Raw genomic sequence first — 19554 nt, 5'->3', positions numbered from 1 at the left:
TGCCGTTCAGATAATCTGTCTTCCTGTTTTTGCCACCGAAGTGGATAACCTCACATTTATCCACATTATAATGCATTTGCCATGCATCTGCCCAATCACCCAACCTGTCCAAATCATACTGGAGTTTCTCTGCATCCTCCTCACAGCACACACGCTCACCCAGCTTTGTGTCATCTGCAAACTTGGAGATATTACATCTAGTTCCCTTGTCTAGATCATTTATATATATTGTGAATAGCTGGGGTCCTAGCACCAATCCCTGCGGTACCCCACTAGTCACTGCCTGCCACTCAGAAAGCAGTGACTAGTGGGGTACCACAACAGCAGCTTGCATTTATACAACGCCTTTAACGTAGTAAAACATCCCAAGGCGCTTCACAGGAGTGATTATTAAATAAAATTTGACACCGAGCCACACGAAATATTAGGACAGGACAGATGACCAAAAGCTTGGACAAAGAGGCAGGTTTTATGGAACGTCTGAAAGGGAGAGAGGATTAGCGAGGGAATTCCAGTACTGCATTGCAGCATCAGCATAGCTTCCATCATTGGCTCAACTCCTGGAGTGAAAGAGGGGCTGCTCTTTTGGTGCGATCAATAAACAAAATCTGTAATTTAACAAAAATACATCAAATGAAACTTAACAAATTAAATTAAGATTTGGTGTCCGGGGGTGATGAAGCACTCCAGTCCCTGCGGTGCCCGCCGGTCACGGAAGGCCTTGAGCGTGCCGGCTGACACCGCGTGCTCCATCTCCAGGGCCACATGGGCGCGAACGTGGCCGCGGACGAGAGGCAGGCAGTCGGGCCCGAACGACCCCTCGACCACCCGCTGCCCGGACCAGTTGACGGCACATTGGCCAGGCCCAGGAGCAGTCCTACGAGGAGGTCCCCCAACCTGCCCGTTCCCCTTCCCACCGAGTGAGTGAAATAGAGGTTCCACCCCAACAATTCTCAGTGCCTTTGGGTGAGGAGGGGAGGGGGAAATAAATAACACATTCATGTGCAGCTTTAAATATTTCTCTAGTGCAATAGAAATCTGGCAAAATATCCTTTCTCTTTCATACTTCTACAGAAAAAACATATCATTGATGTTGGAATCAGATCGTGTAACAAAGCAATAGTTTTGAAATGAGTCAATTCAATAGGGAAGTGGTGATGTCAAGGGAACGCACTGCGGGCACTTTGTAGCAGGCTCTCGGTTGCCCGGTCGGACGGGTTGGCCGCGGGATCCTGCCAGTTATTGTCGCCGTCCGTGTAATGGCTCCGCCGCCGGCGCTGCGGCTTTTCTGCGTTCACGGTTACCGGCAGAACGAGAAATCTTTCCGGGAGCGGACCGGCTCCCTGCGGAAGGCGCTCAGGAAACGCGCCGAGCTGCTGTACGTGTCTTCGCCGCTCAGGGTGCCGCCTCCGGGGGGCCCGGCTCCCGCTGCCGCCGCCGGGGACGGTGAGTACAAGCCCTGGGAACCGGCCTGCCCGAGCCCGGGGATAGGCGGCCTTCAAACCCCGACTGTCACCTCTGGGAGCTCCGTCCAACAAACCCAACTGGTTCACTAATGGCCTTCCCCGCTGGTCTGGCCCACAAGAGACTTTTGGTCCTCACATTAAGAGAAAGAAACACTTGCATTTCTATAGCGCCTTTCACCACCTCAGGACGTCCCAAAACGCTTTATAGCCAATGAAGTACCTTTGAACCGTAGTCACTGTTGTAATGTAGGAAACGTGGCAGCTCATTTGTGCACAGCAAGCCCCCACAAGCAGTAATGAGATAATGACCAGATAATGTTATAGTGATGTTGATCATCAAGGGATAAATATTGGCCTGGACGCCGGGGAGAACTCGCCTGCTCTTCTTCAAAATAGTGCCATGGGATCGTTTATGTCCATCTGAGAGAGCAGACGGGGCCCTCTGTTTAATGTCTTATCTGAAAGACGGCACCTCCGACAGTGCAGCACTCCCTCAGCACTGCACTGGAGTGTCAGCCTAGCTTTTTGTGCTCAAATCTCTGGAGTGGGGTTGATTCTTAATATCCGCAGGGTAACTCGTGATGGAACATAGGAACCACAGCAACTTTTGCCTTTATATAGCGCCTTTAACGTAGTAAAACATCCCAAGGTGTTTCACAGGTGTGACTATCAAACAAAATTTGACACCACATATGGAGATATTAGGGCAGATAACCAAAAGCTTGGTCAAAGAGGTAGGTTTTAAAGAGCGTCTTAAAGGAGGAGCGAGAGATAGAGAGGCGAGGAGGTTTAGGGAAGGAACTCCAGAGCTTAGGGCCTTGGCAGCTGAAGGCACGGCCACCAATGAAAATCGGGGATGCGCAAGAGACCCGAATTGGAGGAGCGCAGAGATCTCGGAGGGTTGCAGAGCTGGAGGCGGTTACAGAGATGGGGAGAGGTGAGGGCATGGAGGGATTTGAAAAGAAGGAACAGGAGGAGGCCATTCAGCCCCTCAAACCTGTTCTGCCATTCAATTAGATCACGGCTGATCTGTATCTTAACTCCATCTACCTGCCTTGGTTCCGTACCCATTAATACCCTTGCCTAACAAAAATCTGTCAATCACGGTTTTGACATTTTCAGTTGACCCCCAACCTTAACAGCTTTTTGGGGAGAGAGTTCCAGATTTCCACTACCCTTTGTGTGAAGAAGTGCTTCTTGACATCACCCCTGAACGGCCTGGCTCTAATTTTAAGGTCATGCCCCCTTGTTCTGGACTCTCCCACCAGAGCAAATAGTTTCTCTCTGAAATCCTTTAATCATCTTAACAACCTCAATTAAGTCACCCTTTAATCTTCTATACTCAATGTAATACAAGCCTAGTCTGTGCAACCTGTCCTCATAAGTTAATCCTTTTAGCCCCGGTATCATTCTGGTGAATCTGCGCTGCACCCCCTCCAAGGCCAATATATCCTTCCTGAGAATGGGCAGTAAATACTGCCTTGCCAGCATCACCCACATCCTAAGTACAACTAGCAAGAAAAAATTGTACTTTGGCCTACCAATTCGCGATGAGAATCATATAATTCTGTTGTGTTTCGTTGATCCAGGGATTCAAGCGGGGGAAACTGAGGAAAATGCCTGTGGTTGGTGGTTCTCAAACCCAGGTGAGGAGAGTTTCAATGCCTTGGACCACGTGGAGACCTGCAAAGGGCTGGAAGAATCGCTGGAGACCATCTCTGAAGCCATGGTTGAGTTGGGCCCGTTCGACGGTATCATGGGCTTCAGCCAAGGAGCAGCTCTCGTATCTATGATCTGTGCACTCAAGCAGCAGGGAGACCCCAGATTCCAGTTTGATTTTGCGATCCTTGTCGCAGGCTTTAGGAGCAGGTGCAAGCTTCACGACCGTTTCTACGAGGAGCCCATCACGCTTCCTTCTTTGCACGTGTTTGGTGACACTGACCGGGTCATCCCTGGGGAAATGAGCCAGGAACTGTCCACGTTATTCGTAGATCCTGTCATTCTCACTCACCCGGGAGGACATTTTGTTCCTGCCTCTGCGCCTCAGAAACAGGTTTACTTGGAGTTCCTGGAGAGGTTTCAGAAAAAATAACTCGAGCCACAAATGGTTGTACCATTAAAGCATTTCTACTGGAGCTCCTTGGAGATGTGATGTAGTCAATTTGTGTTGAGAGTGGAGACAAGGCCAGACTATTAATGCAGGGAACTGGGGGGTGGGGTAGAGAATATCCAACCTAGCACATTCTGCCCCTTGGAATCATTAAGAGTGTGAAAGGCTGGAATAGAGGCCCTGGGAACCAGTCGAAACCCCTCACTCACATATACTCGTCCTTTACTAATTCTGGCCTTGCCCAACACTTGAAGGGATACGCATCCAGCAGGAGTCCGTGACTGTGATCAGGAATGGTAACACTGGCTGATTCTTCCCTTCCTTAGCCCAGGGCACTATAAGTGACTCCAGCACCTGCTTCACTGAGATCAGTTGTCCCATCGAGAAAACACAGCTCCTGAGTCACATGGACAAATAAACCCCGGCACATTTACAAAACATACAAGAGGGCTGATTTTTTTTCCTCCTCCTGCTCCCCACGGCCAGACACAAGCTTAGCTGATTTTAACGGTGGTGGAAAGCAGAAGGTAGCGAATCGGCTGCCCGTTACACACCCCCGACTCAATTTTCATTTCCATTGAAGTCAATGGCCGATCAATTTCCACCTGCTTTCCGTCATTGCCAAAAGTTAAAATCATCCCTCGTGTGTCCGAGGTGCTCTGTGTCCACCGAGGCCCCTCTCCCCTACAATATTGGTGTCCTGCGACATTAACATGCCCCACCCCCCCCAACCCCCCCCCCCCGCACCCCAGTCCATGGCAGGGACTTGCACCGGGAACCAGCAGCGCAGGTGCAGCCCTGAGAATCTCGCAACTTTGGTCATGGCCACCAGCGCGGCCCAAAGAACTGGTGGGAGCAGCTAAACCCACCCTACCTCCTTCAGGGCTTCTCGTCCACCTGCGGCCTGGCCCCCCTCCCGCTCTCCAACCTGACAGGGTCTTGGCACAAGCCCCAACCAGGGTTTCTTCGGGGTACCCCATAATCTTAAGTTCAGGGAGCTGAGCTGGGGACACCTCCTCACACTGAATCTGCAGGTGAAGACCCTGCTCAGCCCATGCAGGCCAGACCCAGAACGTAAAGGGACGGAGAGCCAGTCTGTTTGGAACTCTGCCCCTTTATCCTCACTCTTCCCCCTCAGTATTAGGCACGGCAGGTGAAGGTGAGGAAAATGGGGACTTCAGTTTTGGATCTTTGGAAAGTGACTGAAAATGACCTCGGTCCTGAAATAAGATCCCAGTCACTAATCTGTTGCTGCTCTTACTGAGTTGAAATTGTTGTGAAACCAAATAAGAAAACTTTGAAGTTCAAATGGTCGAAAATGTTTGTGTTTTACAAACAGAGTAAGTTTCTGCTTCTGCTGTGATTGATGGTGTGACCTCGTGGAGTGGCTGCCACTCTAATAGGTAACATTTGATTTTTATATCAAATTATTGTTCAATATATCAAGCCATCTGCTGTGAGGCTGTTGGCAGGCATCTCTCTAGGGGGTCCGTGTTTACTTCCTGTCATCTTCTGTTTCCAAACAAATCCATCAAAATGGAGCCAAAGACAATCAAGATGATCTTTAAGCTTGGAAGGAAGAGTGTATGCCCCGCTTCCAGGCTGGAGTGCAAGGGGCTGCCTGGGTCACACACCTTGGTACCTGGCGTGAGGGTTGCGTGTGAGCGCTGGTCTGTTAGTTAACGGGGCGGGGCGTCCATATGAGCGAAATGGCTGTTGCAACTCACCGTCTCTGGTGAGATAATCCTGCCGACCAACAGTTCACAAAAATAACGTAGGAACAGGAGTAGGCCCCTTGAGCCTGTTCCGTCATTCAATCAGATCATGGCTGATCTGTACCTCAACTCCGTTTACCAGTCTTTGATCCATATCTCTTGATACCCTTACCTAAAAAAAAATCTACCAATCTCAGTCTTAAATTTCAGTTCACCCAGTACTGACGAAGGAGGTCGTTTGTTCCATCTTCCTCATCCTTCAGTGGGAACCTACAGATCCCCTCCTTTCCCCCCATCCACATTGCCATCACTACCCTGCCCAGAAGGCCTTGGGTGGCTGGGCCCATCTCAGTTTCTCCCCAGGCGACGGAATTCTCGTCGCTCACTGAGGGGTCTTTGGTCACGTTGCGAGCAGGTGAACTCTCTCTCTCCTCCCTCCCCAAAGAAACCACAAACAACAACTTACATTTGCAATGTTGCCTATATTACAACACTTCAAAAGTACTTCATTGGCTGTAAAGCGCTTTGGGGCGACCTGAGGTTGTGAAAGGCGCTGTATAAATGCAAGTCTTTCTTTTATAAAGCACCTTTAATGTAGTAAAATGTCCCAGGTTGCTTCGCAGGGGCGTCATCAGACAAAAATGGGCACCGTGCAAAAGGAGGAGATATTTGGAGGGGGCTTGATCAAAGAGGTGGCTTAAGGGAGGCTACAGAGATACGGAGAGGTGAAGCCATGAGGGAATTTAAGGGAGTAAATAGAAACAACCTGGACACTCAGCCTCTGATCTGCTTGAAGAGTTGGCCTGCCCACTTTGTGTTTCTGAAGCTTTGGGAAATCCTTGCATTCAGTCAGCGCTAGAATGAAGTGAAGGAGTGGGAGATCAAAGCAGTGTCAGGGGCTTGTGACCTTTGCCAAATAACTTAAAAACAATACAGGGTGATCCCTTGGCTATGTTCGTTGGTTCAAAAGAGATGAGCATAAATTATGCTTCAGTTTGACCCATAATTCAACAGTGGTAAATCTTGTAATGCAATTTGGAAGGTAGATTTGTTTGCTAAATATAGGTAATTCATTGCTTACCTCCGATACTGTCAGTACCTGTTGCACAAGTAAAGCACTGTGAGATTGCTGCTTCACTGCAGTCACTTATTCTCTCTGTAATATTGCAGGTTCCCTCTCCACCCCCACGTCAACACCTTACAAGTAAGAGAGGGCAAGCAGACAACCTACCCCAAGGCCTCTGCTAGTTCAGTCCTGTAACAAGCTGCTAGGAGCTGTGCCAAGGAGTCCAGCATTGATTTGACCCGTGATTCCTGACACCCACCCTTCCATATGAAGCACTGTGCGTCTGGGCACCTCCCCTGCTGATACTTTTGGCCAAGATTGGGACACTGATTGCTGGTGCAGCACCCACCTCTTACTACAAGTGTCAGCTGTGGCTCAGTGGGCAGCACTCTCGCCCTTGAGTCAGAAGGTTGTGAAGATCAGGTCCCACTCCAGGAGACTTGAGCACATCATCCAGGCTGACACTCCCAGTGCGGTGCTGAGGGAGCGCCACACTGTCAGAGATGCCATCTTTCGGATGAGACGTTAAACTGAGGCCCCGCCTGCTCTCTCAGGTGGATGTAAAAGATCCCACGGGCACTATTTCGAAGAACAGGGGAGTTATCCCTGGTGTCCTGGTCAATATTTATACCTCAACCAAAATCACTACAACAGATTATCTGGCCATTATCACATTGCTGTTTGTGGGAGCTTGCTGTGCGCAAATTGGCTGCTGCGTTTCCTACATTACAACAGCGACTCCACTTCAAAAAGTACTTCATTGGCTGTAAAGTGCTTTGAGACATCCTGAGGTTGTGAAAGGTGTTACATAAATACAAGTTATTTCTTTTCAAGGGTGGCCCCATGCTTTGGTGCATTTATTTTTAAGCACTGGGATGTTTCACTAATGATAGGAAAACCTAACTCGCCTCGTGGAGCTGAGAAAGTGCTGAAGCATACGTGCTGAATCCAAGGTGTTTCTTAGCAAAGCCTGCCTCGAGTGAGCTCCCAGCACAAGCTTGCACCACTAACTGTTAGGATGTGATGTCTGGGATTTTTCACTCGCAGCCCTGGGGAGATACCAGGCACTTCCCTGCAGGGAAGGGGTGAACATTGGAGAGATAGCTCACTCTTGTGTGCCACCTGTCAGCCACTTCCCAGAGCGACAGTGAGCTGATTTCCGCTGGGGCAGCAGTTGGAGAGTTACAATTGGTCTCATCAACTGGCCTGGGGAGGGGGTGGGTAAATATATCCGCCAAGATTCTCGCTCCTGATCACTAGGAGAGAGTTAGTTTCAGGCTCTGCGGTGATTCTCTGCCACCCTCCCCCAGTCAAACAGCCTGCGGACACTCACAGTCTGGCCTCACACATGAAGCACAGCAATGTGAGTGAGCTGGGAATTGTAACCCAGCAAGGGTCAGCATTCTTAGGATGGGGGGTGGAAGTGAGGTGGGATGGGTGGAGGGGGACGGTCATGAGACACAAAGCACTGATCGAGATTTGAGCACGGTTCTAACTCAACTCGGGGAGGCTGTGCCACATAGGATGGGAGGCTGAGGACCTCAGGAGTTGTAGGGAAAAGACAACTTAAAAAAAAACCCTGCTGCTTGTCGTCTTCATCCCCCATCGGCACCTGTCACCTGCTGCTTGTTGCTGTAAAGCAGCTGGTTTTTGTGTGAGATCAGTCGCTGAACGTTAAAATAATCATCCTGTGAACCCGGTCGTAAAGTAAATTGGTGCAGAACCTGAGCTGTTAACTTTGGCTGAATACGAGATGTAATTAATTCTAAATTAAATCCAGTCACAGAACCAGCATGTCTCGCGTGTTGGGGATATTTTGCTCAGATGAAATTATGGGATAAATTTTTGCGAGCCGCACTCAGCAGAAGCCTGGATCAGAGAATTGGGTGCGCTGATGCAGAATTCACCCTTACAGTCATCTCCTGATGATTCAAAGTCATCTTGCTTGGAGAAAAACAAATTGAATTACCCAATAGTTCATTTTTAAGCTATTGAAATTAAAACTGCAGAGGAGGTATTTCTGCTTGAAAACTTTTAATTATCAGATAATTCTAATCAAGCAACTAAGAATTAAGAGTAGAATGTATTGGCAAGCATGTTTTAAACTATTTCAAGATGAGGAAGTATTCTAAAGCACTGACTCCCCTTGGTGAGCACAAAATTCACAATACAAGGGGAAAACATTACAAAATTATCTGTTTAAAAAATGTTTTAAATCTCTTCCCTTCCTCTTGAAAACTCCTGTATTTGTTGTATATTTGTATTTGCGCTCCTCAGTTCTGACCTTCTGAACGTCCCTGATTTTAATCGCTCCACCATTGGTGGCCGTGCCTTCAGCTGCCTCGGCCCCAAGCTCTGGAATTCCCTCCCTAAACCTCTCCGCCTCTCTTTCATCCTTTAAGACGCTCCTTAAAACCTCCCTCTTTAACCAAGCTTTGGGTCACCTGCCTTAATATCTCCTTATGTGGCTTGGTGTCAATTTTGTTTTTTTGATAACGCTCCTGTGACGCGCTTTGGGGCGTTTCAGCATGCTAAAGGCGCGATATAAATATAAGATCTTGTTGTATTTTCCACTCTTCCCCGACTCAGTTTTATGCAAATGAGTTTGAGTGGAAACCCAAAGACTTCTCAAAACAGGTGCAGTTTGCGCCCAGATCTCCGATTGTGCCCAGGTGTTTAATCCAGAAGAAGGGAAGGTTGGCGACTCTTGTACACTTGAAGTACTGATACAGAGTGACATTGGGAGAGACTAGTTAGAATGTCAACTACCTTGTCAGCCCATCTCGCTATATAAGAGCCGAGAGAAAGTACAAAATATCTTGCGACCTGCAATTGCCCTTCTGTCCATGAAGCACCTGAGACACGTGGCTCAGTGGGCAGCACTCTCGCCTTGGGTCAGAAGGTTGTGGGTTCAAGTCCCGCTCCAGAGAAAATCTAGACTGACTCCAGTGCTGCACTGTCGGAGGGGCCGTCTTTTGGATGAGATGTTAAACTGAGGCCCCGCCAGCCCCCTCAGGTGGACGTAAAAGATCGCATGTCTCTATTCAAAGAAGAGCAGGGCCGATATTTATCCCTCAACCAACGTCACTAAAAACATTACCTGGTCATTATCACATTCTTGTTTGTGCAACCTTGCTGTGCGCAAATTGCATGCTGCCTTTACTACGTTACAACAGTGACTTCACTTCAATTGTCTGTCATTGGGACGTCCTGAGGTCATTAAAAGACGCTATATAAATGCAAGTCTTCATTCTTGTACTGAACCATCAGATTCACAATTCAGGTCCTCTTATTCCAGCACCTGTGCGATGTGTTGCCGCAGCACTCAGTCTTTGCTGTTCTCCCCTCTCGCTCAGCACCAGTGTGAGCTGCTGTCAAGCCTGTCTAACCCGGTGAAGAGTGGGAACACCTGGCAAATTATCTGCAAGCCCTGTGGCGTGACTGATTATTTATGGGATCTCTTCGCGATGTGAGTGCTCTTAGTAATGCAGTATTTATTTTTTATGACAAAAAAGGAAACCATTCCCCTCACCAAAAACTCCAATTAGATTTTTGGTGCTGTGTGTTCAGGGGGTTGGTAAATAGTGACATCCCGATGCTTACAAAAATAATACATTGGCTTCTTAATGCTACAAATGCGAAGCTCAGGGGCTGGCAAGTTACTTGAACATAAAAGGAGATATCTGTACACTTGCCAGTGTCTCTCTCACCCTCTGTTCCACGCTTCATTCATTAGTTACCTACTGACCAGGTAACAGATGTTCTGTGTGGAATGTTCCCTGCAGCGATCAAGAACCGAGATTTTTTTTTCATTCAGGGATGACATTAGTAAGGAGTGCAGTCACTGTCCTATTGATGGTGCTACTGGAGCATGACTTCATCCTGTTCTATTCGACACACACTGCCTGTTGCCAGGCAACCTCTTTAACGCAGTTCAGGTGAATGCACTTCTGTCATAAAAGCAAAGGCTGAGTAGCTTACTTGCCGACAGACATGTCTGCTGGGGATGGGGATTGGTTGGGGGGGGTGGGTGTCGGTGGTTGTCCTTGTATGCTTTCAACTCTTCTGTGCCAAATTCCAGAGGGGAATAAAACACTCTTGAAATACCTGCCGAAGCCTATGCTCTTTCCAGCTTATCATCCACGACTCTGCTGCCAGTATCCTCACTCGCACCAAGTCCCATTCACCCGTCGTCCCTGTGTTCGTTGACCGACATTTCTTTTTATTCATTCATGGGATGGCAAGGCCAGCATTTATTGCCCATCCCTAATTGCCCTTGAGAAGATGGTGGCGAGCCGCCGCCTTGAACTGCTGCAGTCCATGTGGTGATACTTCTTCTAGCGGTTTGGTACAACTGAGTGGCTTGCTGGGCCATTTCAGAGGGCTGTTAAGAGTCAACCACATTGCTGTGGGTCGGGAGTCACATATAGGCCAGATCGGGTAATGACAGCAGATTTCCTTCCCTGAAGGACATTAGTGAACCAGACGGGTTTTTATGACAATCCGGTAGTTTCATGGTCACCATTATTGATACTAGCTTTTTATTCCAGATTTATTTAATTAACTGAATTTAAATTACCCAGCTGCCGTGGTGGGATTTTAATTCATGCCTCCGGATCATTAGTCCAGCCATCTGGATTACTAGTCCAGTAACATAACCACTATGCTACCGTACCCGTACTGGGCAAATGTCACATACGACCCTAACAACCAGGAGACAGATGAGAATTCCATCCCAGTGATCTGAAATGGATTTGAACCCAGGTCGCAGGTGAAAGATCGGTGTCTAACTGGGCCACCCAGTTGCATCTAAAAAAGAGGTTTTGAGGTTTTTGAAGCTAGGAAGAGAGGTCAGTTCAGAGGGTTGGTGGTTGAATGTTCCGTCACCACCAGAGTGGAGGGACTGATTGGACATACATGTGCAGATGTTGTATACTGGGGTGCAGGGCTGAAGAACATTGCAGAGGAAAGGTGGAGCAAACCATGGAAGAATTTGAAGATCTGATGCACAATGGGAGACAGTTGAGTGATGTGTGGGATTTTGTGCAGAATGGAACACAGGCCAAGGAGATCTGGATCAGTTGTAGTTTATGCGGGTTTACTAGTACAAGCATCGGAAGTGCTCAAGCTTAAGCTGATGAAAGCATGGTGATGGCATTCAGTGGTGGCAGAGGTGAGGTAGGGACTGAGCCAGGCAATATTCCAGTGGTGGAAGGAAATGGTCTTGGTAATGTAGATGCCAGCCTTGGCTCAGTGGTAACATTCTCAGCTCTGAGTCAGAAGGTTGTGGGCTCAAGTCCCACTCCAGAGACTGTAGCACATAATCCAGGCTGACACTTCGGTGCAGTACTGAGGGAGTGCTGCACTGTCAGAGGTGCCATCTTTCGGATGAGACGTTAAATTGAGGTCCCACCTGCCCTTTCAGGTGGATGTAAAAGATCCCATGGCACTATTCGAAGAAGAGCAGGGGAGATCTCCCAGTGTCCTAGCCAATATTTTTCCCTCAACCAACGTCACCAAAACAGATTATCTGGTCATTTATTTAATTGCTGTTTGTGGGATCATGTGCACAAATTTACTGTTGCATTTCCCTACATTGAAGTGACTGCAATGTCAAAAGTATTTAATTGGCTGTAAAGAGCTTTGGGATGTCCTGAGATTGTGAAAGGTGCTATATAAATGTAAGTCTATCCTTTCTTACCTGAGGTTTGAAGCTGGGCTTGGCCAAGCAGGATGTGATGGGTGTGCACCTTTGGGTTCACTCTGAGCAAGTAGCTGTGGAGGGAAGTGGAATCGGTGAGAGGTTGTGGAGTTATATCATAGCTTTATTACATTTTCATCAATAATTCCAAAGGCCTGATTACTCTGTGTGATAACGTGCAATACATTATACTAATTAACCTCAACGTTTCAGTTAGAGTTAATTAGAAAACAGACTTTCTCTATAATTATAATTCAAATAATCTATTTTCATAAAGCTCAAATGGTACGAATACAGATGACATGAAATAAATTATGCTAATTAGGCCCAATATAGAAATTGCTTTCATTAGAAATCAGTCTTTACATAAAGGCCGATAACCACTGTCTCTAAATTGTCTGACTGCTTGTCCGACATCCAGTACTGGATGAGCAGAAATTTCCTCCAACTAAATATTGGGAAGATCGAAGCCTTTGTCTTCGGTCCCCGCCACAAACTCCGTTCTCTAGCCACCGACTCCCATTCCTCTCCCTGGCAACTGTCTGAGGCTGAGCCAGACTGTTCGCAACCTTGGTGTCATATTTGACCCCTAGATAAGCTTCCAACCACATATCCGTGCCATCTCTAAGTCCGCCTGTTTCCACCTCCGTAACATCGCCCGTCTCCGCCCCTGCCTCAGCTGATCCGCTGCTGAAACCCTCATCCATGCCTTTGTTACCTCTAGACTTGACTCTTCCAATGCACTCCTGGCTGGCCTCCTACTTTCTACCCTCTGTAAACTTGAGGTCATCCAAAACTCTGCCTGTGTCCTAACTCGTACCAAATCCTGTTCACCCATCACCCGTGTGCTCACTGACTGACAATGGCTCCCGGTTAAGCAACGTCTCCATTTTTAAATTCTCAACATTGTTTTCAAATTCCTCCATGGCCTCGCCCCTCCCTATCTCTGTAATCTCCTCCAGGCCTACAACCTTCCGAGATATCTGCGCTCCTCCAATTCTGGCCTCTTGAGCATCCCTGATTTTAATCGTGCCTTCAGCTGTCTAGCCCCTAAGCTCTGGGATTCCCTCCCTAAGCCTCTCCGCCTCTCTACCTCTCCTCCTTCAGTTCTGTGCTGTCAGCTGTGGCTCAGTGGGTAGCACTCACGCCTCTGAGTCAGAAAGTTGTGGGTTAATTTGCCACTCCAGAAACTTGAGTACCAAAATCTCGGCTGACACTCCATTGCAGTACTGAGGGAGTGCTGCACTGTCAGAGGTGCCGTCTTTGGATGAGGCGTTAAACCGAGGCCCCGCCTGCTCTCTCAGGTGGGCGTAAAAGATCCCATGACACTATTAGAAGAAGAGCAGGGGAGTTTTCCCCGGTGTCCTAGGCCAATATGTACCTCTCAACCAACATCACTAAAACAGATTATCTGGTTATTTTTTTCATTGATGTTTGTGGGAGCTTGCTGTGCGCAAATTGGCTGCCGCGTTTCCTACATTACAACAGTGACTACATTTCAAAAAGTACTTCATTGGCTGTAAAGCGCTTTGGGACGTCCTGAGGTCGTGAAAGGTGCTATAGAAATATATTTTACTTTCTTTCTGTACTGGTGTGCCAAGCTAGATTACATGCTTAAGTCCGGGATGAATCCACGTCCAATTCAGAGGCAAGAGTGCTACCAACTGTGCCATGTTGAAACTAAGAAGAATTTAAGGGATTTTTAAAAAGTTAGAACTGGCTCCCTATTTGAGCTATTTTGGATTGAAATCCAATGGCTTTTTTGAACAGAGGTTTACCCTTTTCGTCTTTAAACTGTTCTCTTAGGGGGAAAAATTAGGTGGCACCCCTTTTGGGGCATTAACATCGCCAGCACCCCAAAAAAGTTAGTGCCGCCCCCCCACCGGAAATTCAGTAGTAGCGCCCCAAGCAGGAGGTGGAGCACCACTACTGAAGTTCGCAACGCTACGTGCAACAGCGCCACATGCGGCGACACGTAGTGCCGCGTCATTACAGGCCTCCCCACCCCCCTGATTAAAGGAAAGGTGCCTAGCGCTGCACGCACCGGGGCCCTGCTGGACCTCCGGGGAGCGGGGTGCCGTGAAAACAGCCCGGCATTCAAGAGGAGTGCCGGGCTGAGCGATCGCGACCGGCACCCCGGGAAAAAAAAAGGGGAAGGGGTCAGGTGCTGGCAGTCGGCCAAAATAAAAATGGCCGCCCGACACCTGCCCCTTTAACTACCGCCGCCGCCGCTGCAAAAACGCCCCCTGATCCTGTCGGAGATATCGTCCGGCGATAGGTCAGGGGGTGCAAGGGAAGTTTGCGGCCGGGGCGCTGCGCACGGCGATGACGTCATAACCGGCAGCACAGCGCAATGGGGCACTACTGGTTACCGCCGCCGCTAACCTCCCGCTGAATTTCGCGGGAGGGGTTAGTGGCGCCGAGTCCGGGCACTAGGGGATTTGTGCCCCATTAGGGGCGCTAACGAGAGGCGCAAATTGACCCAATTTTCCCCCCTTAGAATCTTGCAACATAAACAGTGATGCGTATATTTGTCTCGAACAGTAACAAGATAGCTTCCAGAAGCAAACTCGGTTTCCTATCAATTATAATATGAAACCTAATGTGTGGTGTGACTGGGTGTCTTGCTGGAGGACTAACAATTACCCTTTAACCAAGATATGATGTGCCAGAGATGATGTTTTGTGGGTGTCATTTATTGCCCATCCCTAATTGCCCTTGAGAAGGTGGTGTTGAGCTGCCTCCTTGAATCGCTGCAGTCCGTGTGGTGAAGGTACTCCCACAGTGCTGTTAGGGAGGGAGTTCCTGGATTTTGACCCAGCGACGATGAAAAAAAAAAGAATGACTTGCATTTCTACAGCGCCTTTCACGACCACTGGACGTCCCAAAGCGCTTTACAGTCAATGAAGTACTTTTGAAGTGTAGTCACTGTTGTAATGTAGGAATATTTCTGCCCAGCACATGCTCCTGTTCATTTCAAAATGATGGTAAATACCACATTGGCAGAGCGTTGTGTTCGGGCTAAACCAGTAAGTCGAATTTAATTACAAGCAGGTTAACTACACAGAAGTAGAAACACACAGCAAGAAATTAGTAGTAGACTTATTACATAAACTGTTCCAAAACAATAAAAGTGCTCAATCTTTAGGAATCAACTCCAATAACTTGAATTGAGTCTCTGATGAAATGCTATGTGGACAATTCACACCACAGAGCCCCTTTCACTGCCTGAGTGTGGAAACAGGCAGACTAAATAGGAAACTGAAGATACACAGAAAACCCACTCTGCATACAATTCTTCTGTCTTATAAAAGGCATACAATTCTTCTGGGCCCACATAGGGCAGGTTTCCTCTGAAGATCAACTCAATAGTCAGGCAATTCGAATATAAATTAGTTCCGCCTCTTAAGTAGATAAAGTGTGAACACCAGTCTCTTGGTTGTCCTTGAATAGCTTGCTTGTGACACTTGGCTGCAACAGAAATCACTTTAAATGTCTGACAGGAGTTTGCAAGTTCACATATGTTAACATTCAAAGACATGACGGACTTGCCAATAAACATGATCGGAATAGTTTCTGATCAGGCAGTAACACCGAGCCAACGGTTGGCCCATTCCTACGAAACTAACGGCTGTTTTTAGTTCCGTGCATTCTTTTTCTCCCCGACACCAAGATAAAAAAGCTTTATGTCTCAGCCACAGCTACCTGAAGTCAATTTTGATCTACAGTATTTGAAAGTCATTAAAAAATAGATATATACTCTACAAAAATATATGAGGCATGAAAAAGCTGTTTCTGTCACACTTGATGTATCATAGAGAAACCTTGCATTTATATAGCACCTTTCATGTCCTCCGAACATTCCAAAGCATTTCACAGCCAATGAAGTACTTTATGAAGCGTGGCCACTGTTACAATGTAGGAAAATGCTGGAGCTAACGTGCGCACAGCAAGGTCCCACAAACAGCAGAGAGACAAAATGACCAGATAAATTGGTTTTAGTGATGTTGGTTGAGGGATAAACGTTGACCAGGGGAACGACCCTGCTCTTTTAAATCCATCTGAGAGGGCAGAAGGGGCCTTGGTTTAACATCTTGTCCAAAAGACAGCATCTCCGACAGTACAGCTCCCTCAGTACTGCACGAGAGTGTCAGCCTAGATTATGGGCTCATCTCTCTTGAGTAGGGCTTAGAACCCACAACCCTCTGATTTAGAGGCAAGTACCACTGAGCTGAGGCTGTGATTTAGTACAAAGGTTACCGTTAATAAATGGTGCAAATATGGGGGCCTTGTACATGAATCACAAAAAGTTAGCATACAGGTACAGCAAGTAATTAGGAAGGCAAATGGAATGTTGGCCTTTATTGCAAAGGGAATGGAGTATAAAAGTAGGGAAGTCCTGTTACAACTGTACAGGGCGTTGGTGAGACCACACCTGGAGTACTGTGTACAGTTTTGGTCTCCTTATTTAAGGAAGAATATACTTGCAGGCAGTTCAGAGAAGGTTCACGAGGTTGATTCTGGAGATGAAGGGGTTATCTTATGTAGAAAGGTTGAGCAGGTTGGGTCTATACTCATTGGAGTTTAGAAGAATGAGAGGGGATCTTATTGAAACATATAAGATTCTGAAGGAGCTTGACAGGGTAGATGCAGAGAGGATGTTTCCCCTCGTGGGGGAATCTAGAACTAGGGGGCATCATTTCAGAATAAGGGGGCACCCTTTTAAATCGGAAATGAGGAGGAATTTCTTCTCTCAGAGGGCCGTGAATCTTTGGAATTCTCTTCCCCAGAGAGCTGTGGAGGCAGAGTCATTGAATATATTCAAGGTGGAGATTGACAGATTTTTGAATGGTAAGGGAATCAAGGGTTATGGGGAGCGGGCAGGGAAGTGGAGTTGAGGCCAAGATCAGACCAGCCATGATCTTATTGAATGGCGGAGCAGGCTCGAGGGGCCGAATGACCTACTCCTGTTCCCACGTCTTATGTTCTTATTCATCTGCATTTTTTCCACATTATTAACACTGATTGTAAGGCAAAAGGTGTAAACACAGGTATCTCATCATCCATAAAAGGTTGTGGATATTTTAAGAAAGCTTTGGTTGAGCCAAGCAAGGCTTACTTTTTTTCCACTCTTAACATCTCTCCTATCCTCTGCAGTTTTTTTGACTCCTCTCCTGAAAGTGTTGACTCGTGCTGCGTTGCTCAGGCACCATCTGATCTCTGGTACCTCACCTGAGTCGCCACCCTTTGTGTGCAGTAATTGTAATGGTTCTACTGTTTCCATGGCAGAGAACTCTGCACAGACCTTGAATCGACCTACCTGCTCTATGTGACTCAGACGTTCACTGCATCAACTCATTAATCCGGGGGGGAGTCTACTCTCAAATCTTTCTGTCGCCTGGATTTATAAACATATTTTGCATGTTCTTTGAGGCAAATGCACAGTAATTTGCCTACATTACAACAGTGACTTTAATTCAAAAGTACTTAATTGGCTGTGAAGCACTTTGAGACGTCCTGAGGAGGTGACAGGTGCTGTATAAATGCAAAGTTCTTTCTTTGATGAATTACTCAATTTCCACATTAGTTGCTTTTGGAAATTGATCACTGACTGATTAGTGGAAGCTGAATTTCTTGAGGATTCAAAGACGTAACAGTGTCTGGGAACATACAGGTCAATGCAACAGTGTCTGGGAACATACAGGTCAATGCAACAGTGTCTGGGAACATACAGGTCAATGCAACCGTGTCTGGGAACATACAGGTCAATGCAACAGTGTCTGGGAACATACAGGTCAATGCAACAGTGTCTGGGAACATACAGGTCAATGCAACAGTGTCTGGGAACATACAGGTCAATGCAACAGTGTCTGGGAACATACAGGTCAATGCAACCGTGTCTGGGAACATATTGGTAAGATGTACCCTTCTATAGGGACAGGGTACTGAATTTGGATGATCAGCCATGATCGCATTGAATGGCGGAGCAGGCTCGAGGGGCCAAATGGCCTACTCCTGTTCCTATCTTCTATGTTTCTATGTGTTAGCCATGGCTCAGTTAGTTGCACTCATGCTTCTGAGTCAGAAGGTCTGGGTTCAGGTCCCACTTCAGAGACTTGAGCACAAAAATCTAGACTGACACTCCACTGCAGTGCTGAGGGAGTGCTGCACTGTCAGAGTTGCTGTCTTTCAGATGAGATGTTAAACCGAGTCCCCGTCAGCTCTCTAAGGTATACGTAAAAGAACCCATGGCACTATTTTGAAGAATTGCAGGGGAGTTCTCCCCAGTGTCCTGGCCAATATTTATCCCTTAATCAACATCACTAAAACAGATTATCTGGTCATTATCACATTGCTGTTTGTGGGAGCTTGCTGTGCCCTATTTCCTAAATTACAACAGTGATTACACTTCAAAAAGTACTTAATTGGCTGTAAAGCGTGCTTGAATGTCCTGAGGTTGTGAAAGGTGCTATATAAATACAAGTCTTTCTTTCTTTAATAGTGCCTGGGAACATATAGGTCAATTGTTCCTGACACCACAGTCCATATAAATAATACTGCCGCGACTGAGATTACTTAACTCAGTAGAACCCGAGACCTTGTTTTGTATGGGTTTGTTTCACACTGGGGAAAGTATGGAAATAAATTTGCAATCAGACTGAAAAGAAACAGCGATTTACTTGTACTTCTTGCAATTTAGTATACTGTATTCGCTACTCACAATGCGGTCTCCTCTACATTGGGGAGACCAAACGCAGATTGGGTGACTGCGGAACACCTCCATTCAGTCTGTAAGCGTTGCCTGTCATTTTAATTCTCCACTCCACTCCGACCTCTTAGTCCTCAGCCTCTTACACTGTTCCAACGAAGCGCAACGTAAGCTCGAGGAACAGCACCTCATCTTTCGATTAGGCACTTTACAGCCTGCCGGACTCAACATTGCGTTCAACAATTTCAGACCATAACCTCTGCCCCTATTTTTTCACAGGGCAGCTGTTGATGATTCTGCCAATCCCATTTACACCTCCTCTAGACTCATCTTTTGTTTTCTTTACTTGTCCCATTACTATCTCCTTTTGTTTTGTACTATCATCCCTTTTGTCATTTACTCTCTCCTGCCTTCCACCCGGTCACAGACCTTTCTTTTTATTCTTTCCTCCCCCTCCCTCTCCCTCTGTATTTACTTAAAACCAGTTAAATCTCTAACTTTTTCCATTTCTGACAAAAGGTCATCAACCTGAAACGTTAACTCTGTTACTCTCTCCACAGATTACATAGAATGTACAGCACAGTAACAGGCCATTTGGCCCAGCTGGCCCGTGCTGGTGTTCATGCTCCACACGAGCCTTCTCCCACCCTACTTCATCTCATCCTATCGGCATATCCTTCTGAAATAACAACAGAAAATGCTGGAAATACTCAGCAGGCTAGGCAGCATCCGTGGAGAGAGAAACAGAGTTAATGTTTCAGGTCTGGGACCCTTCATCAGAACTGGA

At 47.1% G+C, this 19554-nt stretch overlaps 1 protein-coding gene across 1 annotated transcript; it reads left to right on the top strand.

Moving 5' to 3' along the window:
- Positions 1-399: 399 nt before the first annotated feature.
- On the top strand, positions 400-3601 carry ovca2 (OVCA2 serine hydrolase domain containing). Its single transcript, XM_085964752.1, has 2 exons — positions 400-1446; positions 3056-3601. Exons 1-2 carry the CDS (start codon positions 1260-1262, stop codon positions 3556-3558), a joined length of 690 nt encoding a protein of 229 aa, XP_085820878.1. The 5' UTR covers positions 400-1259; the 3' UTR covers positions 3559-3601.
- The last annotated feature ends 15953 nt before the right edge of the window (positions 3602-19554 follow it).

Source organism: Somniosus microcephalus, chromosome 22 (genome assembly GCF_052327205.1).
Source record: "Somniosus microcephalus isolate GS21.2 chromosome 22, FLI_Smic_1.0, whole genome shotgun sequence".
Classification (NCBI taxonomy): domain Eukaryota; kingdom Metazoa; phylum Chordata; class Chondrichthyes; order Squaliformes; family Somniosidae; genus Somniosus; species Somniosus microcephalus.
Note: the sequence above shows the minus strand (reverse complement) of the source record. Positions and strands in the feature narration are given on the sequence as shown.

What these genes read in the sequence shown, in the direction of transcription:
- ovca2 (XM_085964752.1), top strand. Translation starts at nt 1,260, where the DNA reads ATGGCTCCGCCGCCGGCGCTGCGGCTTTTCTGCGTTCACGGTTACCGG. An exon ending in CGCTGCCGCCGCCGGGGACG is followed by an intron (nt 1,447 to 3,055) that starts GTGAGTACAAGC and finishes TCGTTGATCCAG; the next exon opens with GGATTCAAGCGGGGGAAACT.